This window comes from Rhamphochromis sp. 'chilingali' (genome assembly GCF_963969265.1).
Source record: "Rhamphochromis sp. 'chilingali' genome assembly, chromosome: 10".
In the NCBI taxonomy this organism is placed as follows: domain Eukaryota; kingdom Metazoa; phylum Chordata; class Actinopteri; order Cichliformes; family Cichlidae; genus Rhamphochromis; species Rhamphochromis sp. 'chilingali'.
In genome coordinates this window covers 29,787,835-29,799,209 of record NC_137937.1, presented here as the reverse complement: position 1 = coordinate 29,799,209, position 11,375 = coordinate 29,787,835, and the positions used below count along the sequence as shown (strand labels likewise).

Here is an 11,375-nt window from a genome sequence, read left to right as displayed (position 1 = left end):
TGATCCTAATTTATAAAATCTTTTTGGTGTGTGTCTGAGAAGAAAGCCCAAAATTCAACAGGAAACACTCCCAAACTGGAAGAACACCTGCTGATCAGAGGGATGAGGAGATACAAAGGTTATATCCATAAAACTCACAGGGACCGAACATATAACCCTTATCAAACTACTAATATAATTAGAACACTATGCTGTTAGAAAAAATGCATTATAGTTCAAAAGAAAAACTTTATTTGTCCAACGTTTAATCAAACCAACACACATCTTTACATTTTCAACAACGGTTTTAGTAACAGGAGCATAAAAATGGAAATATGCTACTCTGTTCAATAAACCAAAAAGAAAACAAAACACACACACACACATAAAACATTTTTTCTTACAGTGCTTTTTGTCTTGCCGAGCTTACTCATTTAAATAAACTGTACCAAAACACACACCAGCGCCGCTGGAATCCATGTTTAGCTCCTCAGTATTAAAATTTACCCAAACTGTGGAAAAATATAAACGTACAGAAGTGTAATCTAATCTTTTAACGACAACCAATAAACTGTAAAAATATATTAAGTGCAGCGCACTACATTGTCTGTTTCATTGGTTTTGCAGCATTCACTCGCAGACATGCCCACATTTTTAGGTTTTTTTTCATCAAAAAAACTTAAGTCAGACATTCAGTGCATTTCTTTTGCACTATTTATATCACATCGTATAATCTTTATGCTGCTTCGCACTGAAGCAGAATTCAACATTTACTGTTAAAAAGCAACAACTGTGACTTCATCCAGCCAAAACAGAATTTAAACTTCACAGTTAAACATACACACTTGCACAAAGACATACTCAGCACACACAAACATCTCTGTGGAAAAAAACAAGCTCTTTTCTTCAGAAAAAAGGAGACTATTACAAACAACAAATAGGTTCATTTAATAATTATGTTATATGCTAAGGCTGCTTTTCCCCTTACTGAGGACTGTTATGTTAGTGTGCTCACATGTTGTTTTGCACCATGCCTGTGCACGGTTTGACCGGTTTGATCATTGTGTAACATTCCCTGGCACACTTACACTGTTGAATGAATGGTTACACATACTGTCTGTGCTCACTTTAAGAGTTAGGCCCCAGATCTCACATGTGATTTAGTTGGACTCCTGTATGATTGGTTTCCATGCAAAAAAAAGTCTCCCATTAGCCCATATAAACTGTAAAATCAACTTCATTGTGAAACTTTTTGGAAAGCAGGTGTGCTGGAAACTGAGAGGAAAACACAAACACACATCAGCAGATTGAGGGAGAAGGAGGGAGGGAGGGAGAGAGAGAGGGAGAGATGCTGAAGCAAACTGAAGCAAACCTGGTCACAGAGGGTTAAATGCAGCTGGACTGGAGAGCGAGCTGACTTTTAGGACGTTCTTAGAATGGTTCATTAGTTTTGTTTGGATCTGAAATGCACCTGTTTAACATTTTTTTAGGCTGTAGTTTAAACAAGTGTAATTAAAAAACTCACTAGTGTGGTCAGTCAGTTTCAGGGTATTAAATAATACTTATAATGACCCACAATCTTTCCCAAAGCAAGCTCATTTTTTTGTAAACTTGTGGGACTGGGTAGAGATTTAAAGTGATTTTGACACAAAAAAAATCCAATTTAAGTCAGGACTTACTGCTATTATAGACAAACTTGAGCTGAAAAACAACCGTCATTGTGATCAACTTCATCTATTTTGTGGTTTGAGTTTACACAGATTTGTTTCTGTTTGTAATTATTCACTATTCATTATTTTAACCTTCCTGAAGCTATAAATCCTCATGAGACACTCGTCGGTTGCGCTTGTCCAGCCAAGCCTGCAGAAGAGGAAGATTTTTGTCCATCCAGCGGATGTTATCCTCAATGGTCTCGTAGGCCTGCTGGATGCACCTCATCTCTGAGCCCGTCTCCTCTGTCAGGGAGCCGAAGAAGCTTCGTACCTGAGTCGGTGTGAAGGAGGAAGACTTTGATCGACATTCTAGATGCAGCGTCCTTAATATTTAGATCCAGGCAATATTCTTGTTATCCGAAATACGGACGTGCCTTCTGATCGAAATAATGAACACCCATGTAGACATGCAGCCATACTTACCTCATCTAGCATCTCTCTAGTAGAGTACTGGTTCGTTACCCCAGTTACCAAGTGTGATATAGTGCTGGAGCCGAGGTCAAACCTGTGACATCAAAGCAAACAAACACCAAAGTTCAGATTTTTTTAACCAGTGATAGAATTCCCTGTTTTGTTAGGGAATAACTTCATATCAATATATAAATAAAAAACAAACAACATTTTCTGTATACAAATAAAGTTTATACTATAGGCTATTCTGCCAATTTTAATACTCTTGGCAAAGGCGGTGCTCTCTCCTGGCTAAACAAAAGTATCAATATGTGCAAAACTGACAAGACTGAGGATTTAAGGCTGATGGTGTATTGTGGATGATAAAACATGTGTGTGATGGGCTGACTGACTTCTTGATCATAGTGTGCCAGTTGGCTCTGAGGAAGTCCCAGGCCAGCTGGTAGCCATGGGGGTTCTTGCTGACAGAGACGACTACGCCTGGGAGGTCCTGAGTCTTCATTATCTCACCGATGAGGCTCTGCTCCATCATCCTGCAGACACAAAGGGAACAGTAAAGGGAGAGCAGGGGTAATTATATCCCCTTAGCTTTAGCTAAGAAATACTGATGTGTCCCAGTTCCCATAATCTACACACCACTTGAGCTTGTCCTGCAGTGGGCTAACAGCCATGGCAGTCTTCATGCGGCTCTTGACCGACATTTGCAGCGAATGGCGGTACTTCTCAAAGAGGAAATCCCAGCCCTCTGGTGTTCGAGCTCCAATCACAAACACAGCCATGGTGATATCAACAGGAAGGCTAAAAAAACAAAAACAAGGAGGCTTTCAGTTCAGATGTATATACATAGTAAAATCAGATTTTCTTGTGCTATTGTTGACTATGACTCCAAACCTCATGGTGCCATCAGAGTCCTTCCACTGGTTAAAGAGCTGGGTGGCTTTGGTCACACAGGGAGCATAGTTCCTGACACAGGAAAACAGCAGCAGGTAACTTCTCAACACTCGCTGAGACACGGAGCCGGAGTCATTCCATTCCTGCTGGTCAATCAAATCCTGGAACAAATCTACAATATAGCTCTAAAAAACAAAAAGAGACATTAAATCCTCCTTAGAGAGTATACAGTTACAATCCACATACTGTATGTTTGTTTTCCTGCAAAGAGGAACGTCAGGCACCCCTCGAACGATGTTTGAACCAAAAAAAAAAAAAAAAAATTTAACCAGTTTTTCTAAATTGGAGTTTTATTGCATAATCACAATGGACATGGTTGAAAATAACAGGAAAATGCATTTAAGGTACCATAGATTCACTGCTTTTAGTGTATGCAGTAAGACTAGCGAATGACTTCAGGGGTATACTAGCAAAGTGATACCTTTGTATCAGGGTTTTCCTGGTCCTTACCTTACCTTCAATTTTTTAACAGAATATTAATTATTTTAGTCATTTCTGAAATAGAAAATTATCACTACAAATTCATCTTAATAATGTGGAGACATAAATAAAAAGAATTAAGAAGCGAAATAGCTCTTAACAGATATTAAATATGATATTTTGTCACTAATAAATCAAAAGCATGACTTTGTTTTTGCTCACTTTTTCACATTTCTGTATTTATGAGTATAGATTAGACAAGACTAGACAGAAATCAGCTGCTTTCTTTAAGGTTTAGCACAGCACACCATCTGCCTCCATCTCGTGCGTTCCCTAGCATCCTCCTCTGTCACACCAACCCTCTGCATGTCCTGCTTAACTATATCCATGAATCTTCTCTGTGGTCTTCCTCTTTCTTTCTGCAGGGCAGCTTCAGCATCTTCTCTCCAACATATCCACTATACCGTCTCTGCTCGTGTCCAAACCACCTCAGCCTTACCTTTCTATCCTTGTGTCCAAACTGCTTGAGTTAAGAAGTGAAATTTCTAAAACGGTCCATTCTTCATCTCCGCCTCCTGTCTCTTTAATAAGTATCACTGTCTCCCAACATCACTACCATCTTGTAAACCTTCTCTTTTCACATCCATTGTAAAATTCTAACAAACTGAAATTATATATAGTGTGAACCCTGCTTCTTAGACATTTCACATTATAAACTAAATTATATACAAAATGAATCTTTCATTACACTGATTTTGGGACAGTACTTTTGTTTCGTGACTCAGGTACTCAAGATAACTTATCTTGAGTACCTGAGTCCATGACAAATTTCCCAGACTGGACAATAAATTTTATCATAATATTTCATATCATATTGCACTCTGGGGCACTCGGCTTATAAAACATGTGCAAAGTCAAAGCCTTTTTATTCTTTTTCAGTCCAGTGGTTGATATGCGTGGAACACCTGAAGTCAATAATTCAGATGGGTGAATGTATAGTTTTACCTTAAACTACTGTAAAGGCAAAGGTTATTCTTTTTTTCCCTAATTGGGCCTGTGCTTTGTTGAGCTTGGTCGCACTATGTCACTGAGTCACATATGTTGGTATAATGTGCCAAGTAATGTGCCAGCAAACTAACCTTCATCTGGTTCTCCAGCACCTTCATGTCTCTCTTTTCCATCAGTTTGTAAAGCGGCACAAGCTCTCCAAAGCCCTGAGTCACAGCCATGATCTTGGTCTCTCTGGACAGGTAAAGCGACAGCTCCAAAGCCGTGTCGAGCCTCACCTTCTCTATACTGCAAGACAGATGTCAGGTAAACATCCTGCTCCCCTTTTCTCCTTTCTAGCATACTGTGTGCTTGGATCTAAACATAATTTTAGCTGATATATTTCAAAATTCTTGGCTTTAGAACAAAGAGTAGGGAAAAAGCAATGTATTTGGAATGTATAATACTTTGTTTTCCTGCAAAGCTCAATATATCAGACTGCTTCACTTAAACTAGATACCAAAGGATAGACAGCTAATTTTGGTGTTAATATGCAATGTTTAAACAGACCTGACAAGCTGGAAGACATTGTGGATGAGGTTGGCACGGTCATTACCGCTCAGGGCTGTGTGACTGTGTTGCAACAGCTTGATAATAGAGTTCCACCCCTCGCCTGCATAATGAACCATGTAGTAACCACTCATGTCCACGTTGAACTTCACCCAGTCTACCTCTTCTGGCAGGAACAGGACATCTGAACAAGACAGAAGAGTAAAGAGAAGCTTTCAAGTGATGATGACTCGTGAAATTTAAATGAATATTGCCGTTTAAAAGAAAACCAAGGCTCAATGTCATCAAGTACTCACCAGTCTTTGTCTTAAGCAGAAAGCGGTGGACGGTGTTGGAGGCACTGGTCTTGTACGTCAGCGGGATCTGCCACAGGAATCTAGACACACAAAATAATGATTAATTAAAAGGTAATGTCTTTGTTTAATCATGATTAAATCAAGATAAGCAACTGTCAAACTGTTTATTATGACAATAAAAATACTGGAGACCGCCAGGGTGATCCCTCTGCCTCATAGCAGACACCCCTATGGTATCAATTTCAAAATCCTACATTGCCAAGTTATTGCACTCACAAGAGTTTCAGAAAACCTGACCTCTGACCTTTCATTTTTAGGTCAAGTTCAAGTCTTGACCGTGAGTTCAAGGTCAGAGGTCACTGACCTTGAAATCAAGGTCACTGAGAATAGAACTCATCCGAGATTTTTAGTAGATGCAACTATGGTATCAATTTTAAAATCCTACACTACTGTATTCTTCAGTTATCACATTCACAATACTTTGGGAAAATTGGATCTCTGACCTTTGACCTTTAAGTTGAGGTCACTGAGATATTAAGTTGTCCAATATTCTTAGTAGATACACTTATGTTATCAATTGAAAGCACCAACGTCTCCTCATTCTCGATTTATCACATTCACAAACTTAGTTGTCCACACCGCCCCATCAACCTTTTACAGCTGAGGGGTAAAAACATAAGACTATTATTGGCTGGAGAAATGAAAGTGATGATTTTTCACTGTAAGCTTCAAAGACAGCTACACAGTTACAGGAACTGTTCAGTAAACTACAGTTTAAATATTGCACCCTGCTTCCTGCACGCTCCAGGCTGAAGACAGCTTAATGCTGTAAACTTGCATTGTAACAGAAAACGCTCCTGACAGCATACCCTTCACTCGGGGAGGGGTCGTCTGTCTTCAAGTAACGCTCCTGACTGAGCCTAACCTCCCGACCTCTGACCTCCACCGTGACCAGTGGGAAGCCTTCCTGCAGAGTCCAGGTGTCCATGATGGCCCTGACGTCTAGCTCATCACCAGAGTACCACTTCTGTATATACAGACAAACATAATGTTGTATAAATACAACAACGTCACAGGAGTTTATTGTAATTGCTAAAATATGCTCACAATCAGAGAGCTTTGTTGAACAAGTTTGCTACCAAGCATCAAACGACAACTTACCGAGGCTCCGGACTGAGTTTTGCGTTTAGAGCAGAATTCTGTGTGTTTCAGGCGACCTTCATCCAGATCATGTGAGCTGCAGATCTGAAGCACATTTAACAGAGACGCGTATCATGATGAGCCACATTCAGCATTCACAGTTACATAAGAAGAAAAATGACTGATGAAAAATCAGTCCTCTAAAAGAGAGACCGCTCACACACATCACTCACATTGGTCAGGCTCTCCCACAGGTGGCTGTTCACAGTGTTTTGGTAGCTGTAGCGCTTCAGGTATCGGACGATGCCAATCTCAAAAGCCTCAGGAGTGAGGAAGTCCCGCAACATATTCAGAATGCATGCACCCTGAAAACAAAATACATACATGCTTCTAAAAAAAGGAACAATATGAAACGTAGATAAGTCCTTCAGTGTTTTGATTCAACTGCACAGTGTGGGTTCAGCTTTGGGAATTTATGTCAAATATTAACAGATTTTACATGATGATGAAATACTGAGACGATTGTTAGTTTCAATATCCTACACAAGTACAGAAACATGAAACAGAATGTAACAGCCGAGGTTAACCTTGTCATATGACACATCGTCGAACATCTCCTGGATCTGTGTGGGATTTTCCACAGGGGTGGAGACTGGGTGGGAAGAGCTGAGGGAGTCTACTTCCATAGCCTCAAAACATTTTGCCAGGAAGAAATCATCCTGGAAGAATGAGAGGATGGAATCATGTTTATGCACATCTTTGTAGCCTTATCCAGCAAAACATAGGAGTTGTTCAGCTAATGTACACTACTAAAACTATGAGACTGTGACTTTAATGTCCTTCTGGTTTTTAGTAAATCATTTTAACTGATCTGTATGTTCCAATAGGACCTGGGATCAGTCAGTTTTAAATAGAGTTTCAAAGTCTCACCACATGAAGTTCTGGGTACGTGATGTCGAGAGAAACAAACTCCATGAACTTGGCGAAACCTTCATTGAGCCACAAGTCATTCCACCACTCCATCGTCACCAGGTTTCCAAACCACTAGGAAAACATGCAAGAACAGCATTAAACATGCTCTTTCACCTTTAGTGTTGTTATACTGTACTAACGACTGAAAAGTCAAACAAACCTGTATCTACTGCACATGCTACGCTCAATCATACTGACAATAAATTTAAGCAAATTTTCTTTGTAAAGCTCTGACTTGGAAAACTTGGTACAGACTGATGAACTTTGACACGAATGAGTTTATTTTTATTTATTTTTTAGATTTTAAGCCTTTATTGTGACAGAACATTGAAGAGAAAAGACAAAGCTGGGAGAAAGACCAGGTGAAGACATGCAGTAAATGGCCTCGGCACTGATTCAAACCCAGACCTCTGGATTAGCCTTATAGCACATGGGTTGTCTGCACAGCCTAGCCATCCCCTAATGCTTTACTTTTAACTTAAAACAAACAGAATCAGTGCAGCTACCTGGTGCGCAAGTTCATGGGCGATGACCTTGGTGATGCCCAGCTTGTCTGAAGCTGATGACTTTTCAGGGTCAAAGAGGAGGCCGGTCTCTCTGTAGGTGGTCAGTCCCCAGTTCTCCATCGCACCTGACTGGAAGTCAGGAATAGCTGCCAGGTCTGCAGAGGGAACACAGTCACAAATAATGTGGTACAGTCATGTCACCTCACGGTTCGACTAGGTATGGCTTACGTTCTCCTCTGATACATCTACAGAGCAGTCTACACCTAAATTTACATATTTGTCCTGTCAAAGCGTTGAGATATGAGGTATCATGTGATCCTGAATGTGTGCACAAAGCACAGTTTCCACACAGGCGAGTAAAGGATCAGAAGCAGACAGAGACTTATGACTCATCAAGTCTTTTCTTGCTGTTGTAATATGTTACAAAATAACAACTGCTACACCAGTGTCTGTCTCTTAACATGGAAACACAATGTGATTTCCACTGACCCTGTTTGGGAAGTGGGTAAGGAATGTCAAAATAGTCATCATAGAAGTCCAGCAGCTTGACAGCAGCATCCAGTGCAAAGGCTGTCTGGTCGATCTTCTCAGGGACAGCATAGATTGAAATCTGAAGGGAATCACAGTAAAGAACAAAGAACAAGCAAGTTTTCTCAGTTAGTACAACAGTCATTAGATGACACGTCTGATATGCTTCACACCGTGGAGATGTATACAGTACCTATGCAAAGTATTTTAGTCAAACTGCTGACTAAAAAAAGTCTTTTTAATAAGAAGCATCTGGTGTGCATCTCACCTTGACACCATGCTGGGTCGTCTTGCTCACAGACTTGAAGTCCGACACAATGTAGGCAACCAGGTAAGTGCTCATTTTCACAGTGGTGTCAAAGTGATCCTCAAGCAAACCACCTGGCAACTCCACAGTTTTAACCTGAGAAACACAGGTGTGTTTTAATAATTAAGAAAAGAAAGGAGAGGTCCAAAATATTGCAGATGTGCATATATAGTCATATGTATATAAGCATGTTGCTATTTTGTTCTTTTTAATAAATCCATATTTCTGGTAATTACTCATTTATGCTTAAAGTAAACTGGGACTGGTCAGTCTACATTTACCATTGGCATGTTGGATATGGCTATGTGGCGTGGCTCTCGAATAATTCGTATGGTGAAGTTGGCTTTGAAGGCGGGTTCGTCAAAACAGGGGAAGGCTCCACGAGCAAAAGTCGCTTCAAACTGCGTGGACGCCAGGACTCTGAAAATGTAATTAAGCACAAAGTGAAAGTGGATTAAAGCTGGTGTGATTAGGAGCTTTCAGCACTAAATAATCTTTTTTTGGTGAACTTTAAGCTTTTACTTGCACTGATTTTATAGCCAATTCCAAAGTTGCACTACATTTACAATAAACTCTTTGTTCTCTGTTGCAAAAAGGAAGATTTTACTTCAGTATCCGATAACAGCCAATAAAATGGAGGTGAACAAGGATGCCATTCATTTTTTTCTCTGACGTTCTTCAGTTATTTTAGTTATTTGTCAAAAGAGAAATTTAGTATTATTAGTAAAATAAACACAGAGAACATTCAAAATGCCTCGTGGCCTTACCTGACCTCCCCGCTGCTGGTGCGGTAGCTTCCCTTGTAGAAACCATGGAAACTGTCAGACAGGTTGGCAGCAAATGCCAGATGAACTTCATACTTCCTACCTTTGATGAGCACCGAGTCTGACAGCAAGGCTAGCTGATGGAAGCGAGGATACTCCAACACCTTAAGGCGCTTAATGCCTTCAGGTGCCAAGAGGAACACATTGGATATCTGCATTTGCTTGGCATGGAGAATGACAGTGTTGGTGTCTTCATGCACATCAAGCTCAATACGAACAACGCCAGTGAAGTCCAGGGTGGTCAGATTGGGGTGTATGGCCAGGTCATAGTGGAGTGGAGTGACGGTTGTGGGAAGTCTCATGCGGTCCCAGGGGAAGGGCTGACCATTGGTGGCAATAGGGAGGTCTTTGGCCTTGGCTTGATTTGGTAACTGTGCTCCAGATGAGGGAGAAAAGGGAACGAACAGCACCAGCAGGAGAGGAGCCACTAACATGGTGACAACAGAGGCGGGACCTGAAATACAAACACAGAAAACTAAATGCAATATTTCTCCGCTTACTTGTAGTGTCACACAGCAAACACCGAACATCTCAGGATAGCTGGACTGTCAAACAAACTACTGCTTCTCATGGTACTTTATGACACATGACAAAGGACCGGGAAAAGCATTACTTTCGATTTCACACAAATGGATTCGTTGTATAATCATGCATTACAATGCAGTCAAAATGACTCAGATTTTCAGAAGCCATAAAGCATCTTATCTTATATTCTCATTATTTTATAAATTATGTGAGCTATATGTAAAAAATTGCTAACTTACCGCTTCGTCTCCTGCACGCAGCTTCAGCAGAAATCATTGAAAAATGAAAGTGAAACACAGAAAGGGGGGAATTGCATGCTGGGAGAAAACGAAGGAAAGGTTCACTAAGCTGAGGTGTCAGTTTAGGTCATTTCACTTACAGCTGTGGCTGTAACTCTGAGTCTAAGACCTGATAAAGACGCTTAAAATTCAGGGTATCCTGTCATGTCTGCAGCTCATGCTTATATTCCAGCTGTGAGTTATGAAAACATACCGCCTATTTTTTCTTTATCAAACACTTCTGGTGCACATTTTTAAACTACTGACTGTGTTACACCACCATCACAATAAAAGGGGACAAAACGCACGAGCAATTTGTATAGGAAATGGACGGAAACAGGAACTTCCGTGTTTACAGCCCCCGCAGTAAATATATTTAACCACTAGAGGGCAACGTTGCTTCGATTAACGGTTATTTCCGTGCGCTTACTGTCTCAACTCTCTTGTATTTTGGTTTTCAGTTGGTCCTCGTCGAACATTTTGCAAGAATCCGAGATTAAATAACGTGTTAAAGTTTATTTATTTTGAGGAACACTGATCCATCCTCAGTGAGGATCAGTTCTAGACAGAAAATAGTAGTGTACGCTATGGTCACCTACAGGTCTACAGTTATGGACCACATGTACCCTTTGGGTGTCAGTGTATGTCACTGAGTGATAAATCTTTCATTATTGTTAGCATTTTTCTGGTTGAACATGACAAGTAAAGTAAATGAGTCATGAATACTAAAATTAATTGAGCTCAAGCTCATGGAGTGGCTGTAACTAAGGAGGTAGAGCAGGTCATCTACTGATCAGACAGTTTGTTCCCTGGCTGCTCCAGGCTGTATGTTAAATATCCTTTGGCAAGATACTAACCCCAAGTTGCTCTCTGATGCATTCATCTGAGTATAAATGTGTGTGACTGATAGATTTGCAAGTGTTGTGGAAAATTTAACAATAACCTGCAATGGGGAAACCTTTTGAATAC

General features: G+C 40.4%; 1 protein-coding gene across 1 annotated transcript; it reads right to left on the bottom strand.

The window, feature by feature from the left end:
* Nucleotides 1-214: 214 nt before the first annotated feature.
* Nucleotides 215-10,730, bottom strand: erap1b (endoplasmic reticulum aminopeptidase 1b). The gene is made up of 19 exons (XM_080894259.1): nt 10,368-10,730; nt 9,547-10,057; nt 9,061-9,199; nt 8,741-8,875; nt 8,434-8,554; nt 7,945-8,099; nt 7,397-7,510; nt 7,054-7,185; nt 6,700-6,831; nt 6,488-6,571; nt 6,196-6,353; nt 5,327-5,406; nt 5,031-5,214; nt 4,613-4,769; nt 2,994-3,178; nt 2,739-2,900; nt 2,495-2,635; nt 2,115-2,196; nt 215-1,962 (listed from the first exon to the last, which is right to left on the bottom strand). The coding sequence occupies exons 1-19, from the start codon at nt 10,402-10,404 to the stop codon at nt 1,792-1,794; spliced, it is 2,880 nt and encodes a 959-aa protein (XP_080750385.1). The 5' UTR covers nt 10,405-10,730; the 3' UTR covers nt 215-1,791.
* Between the last annotated feature and the right edge of the window lie 645 nt (nt 10,731-11,375).

Excerpts from the sequence above, each read along its gene's own strand:
- erap1b (XM_080894259.1), bottom strand. The coding sequence starts at position 10,404 with ATGATTTCTGCTGAAGCTGCGTGCAGGAGACGAAGCG. Across the intron at positions 6,832-7,053 it reads ACGATGTGTCATATGACAAG|GGTGCATGCATTCTGAATAT; the intron begins GTTAACCTCGGC and ends TTTTGTTTTCAG. Across the intron at positions 6,572-6,699 it reads TGTGGGAGAGCCTGACCAAT|ATCTGCAGCTCACATGATCT; the intron begins GTGAGTGATGTG and ends AATGTGCTTCAG.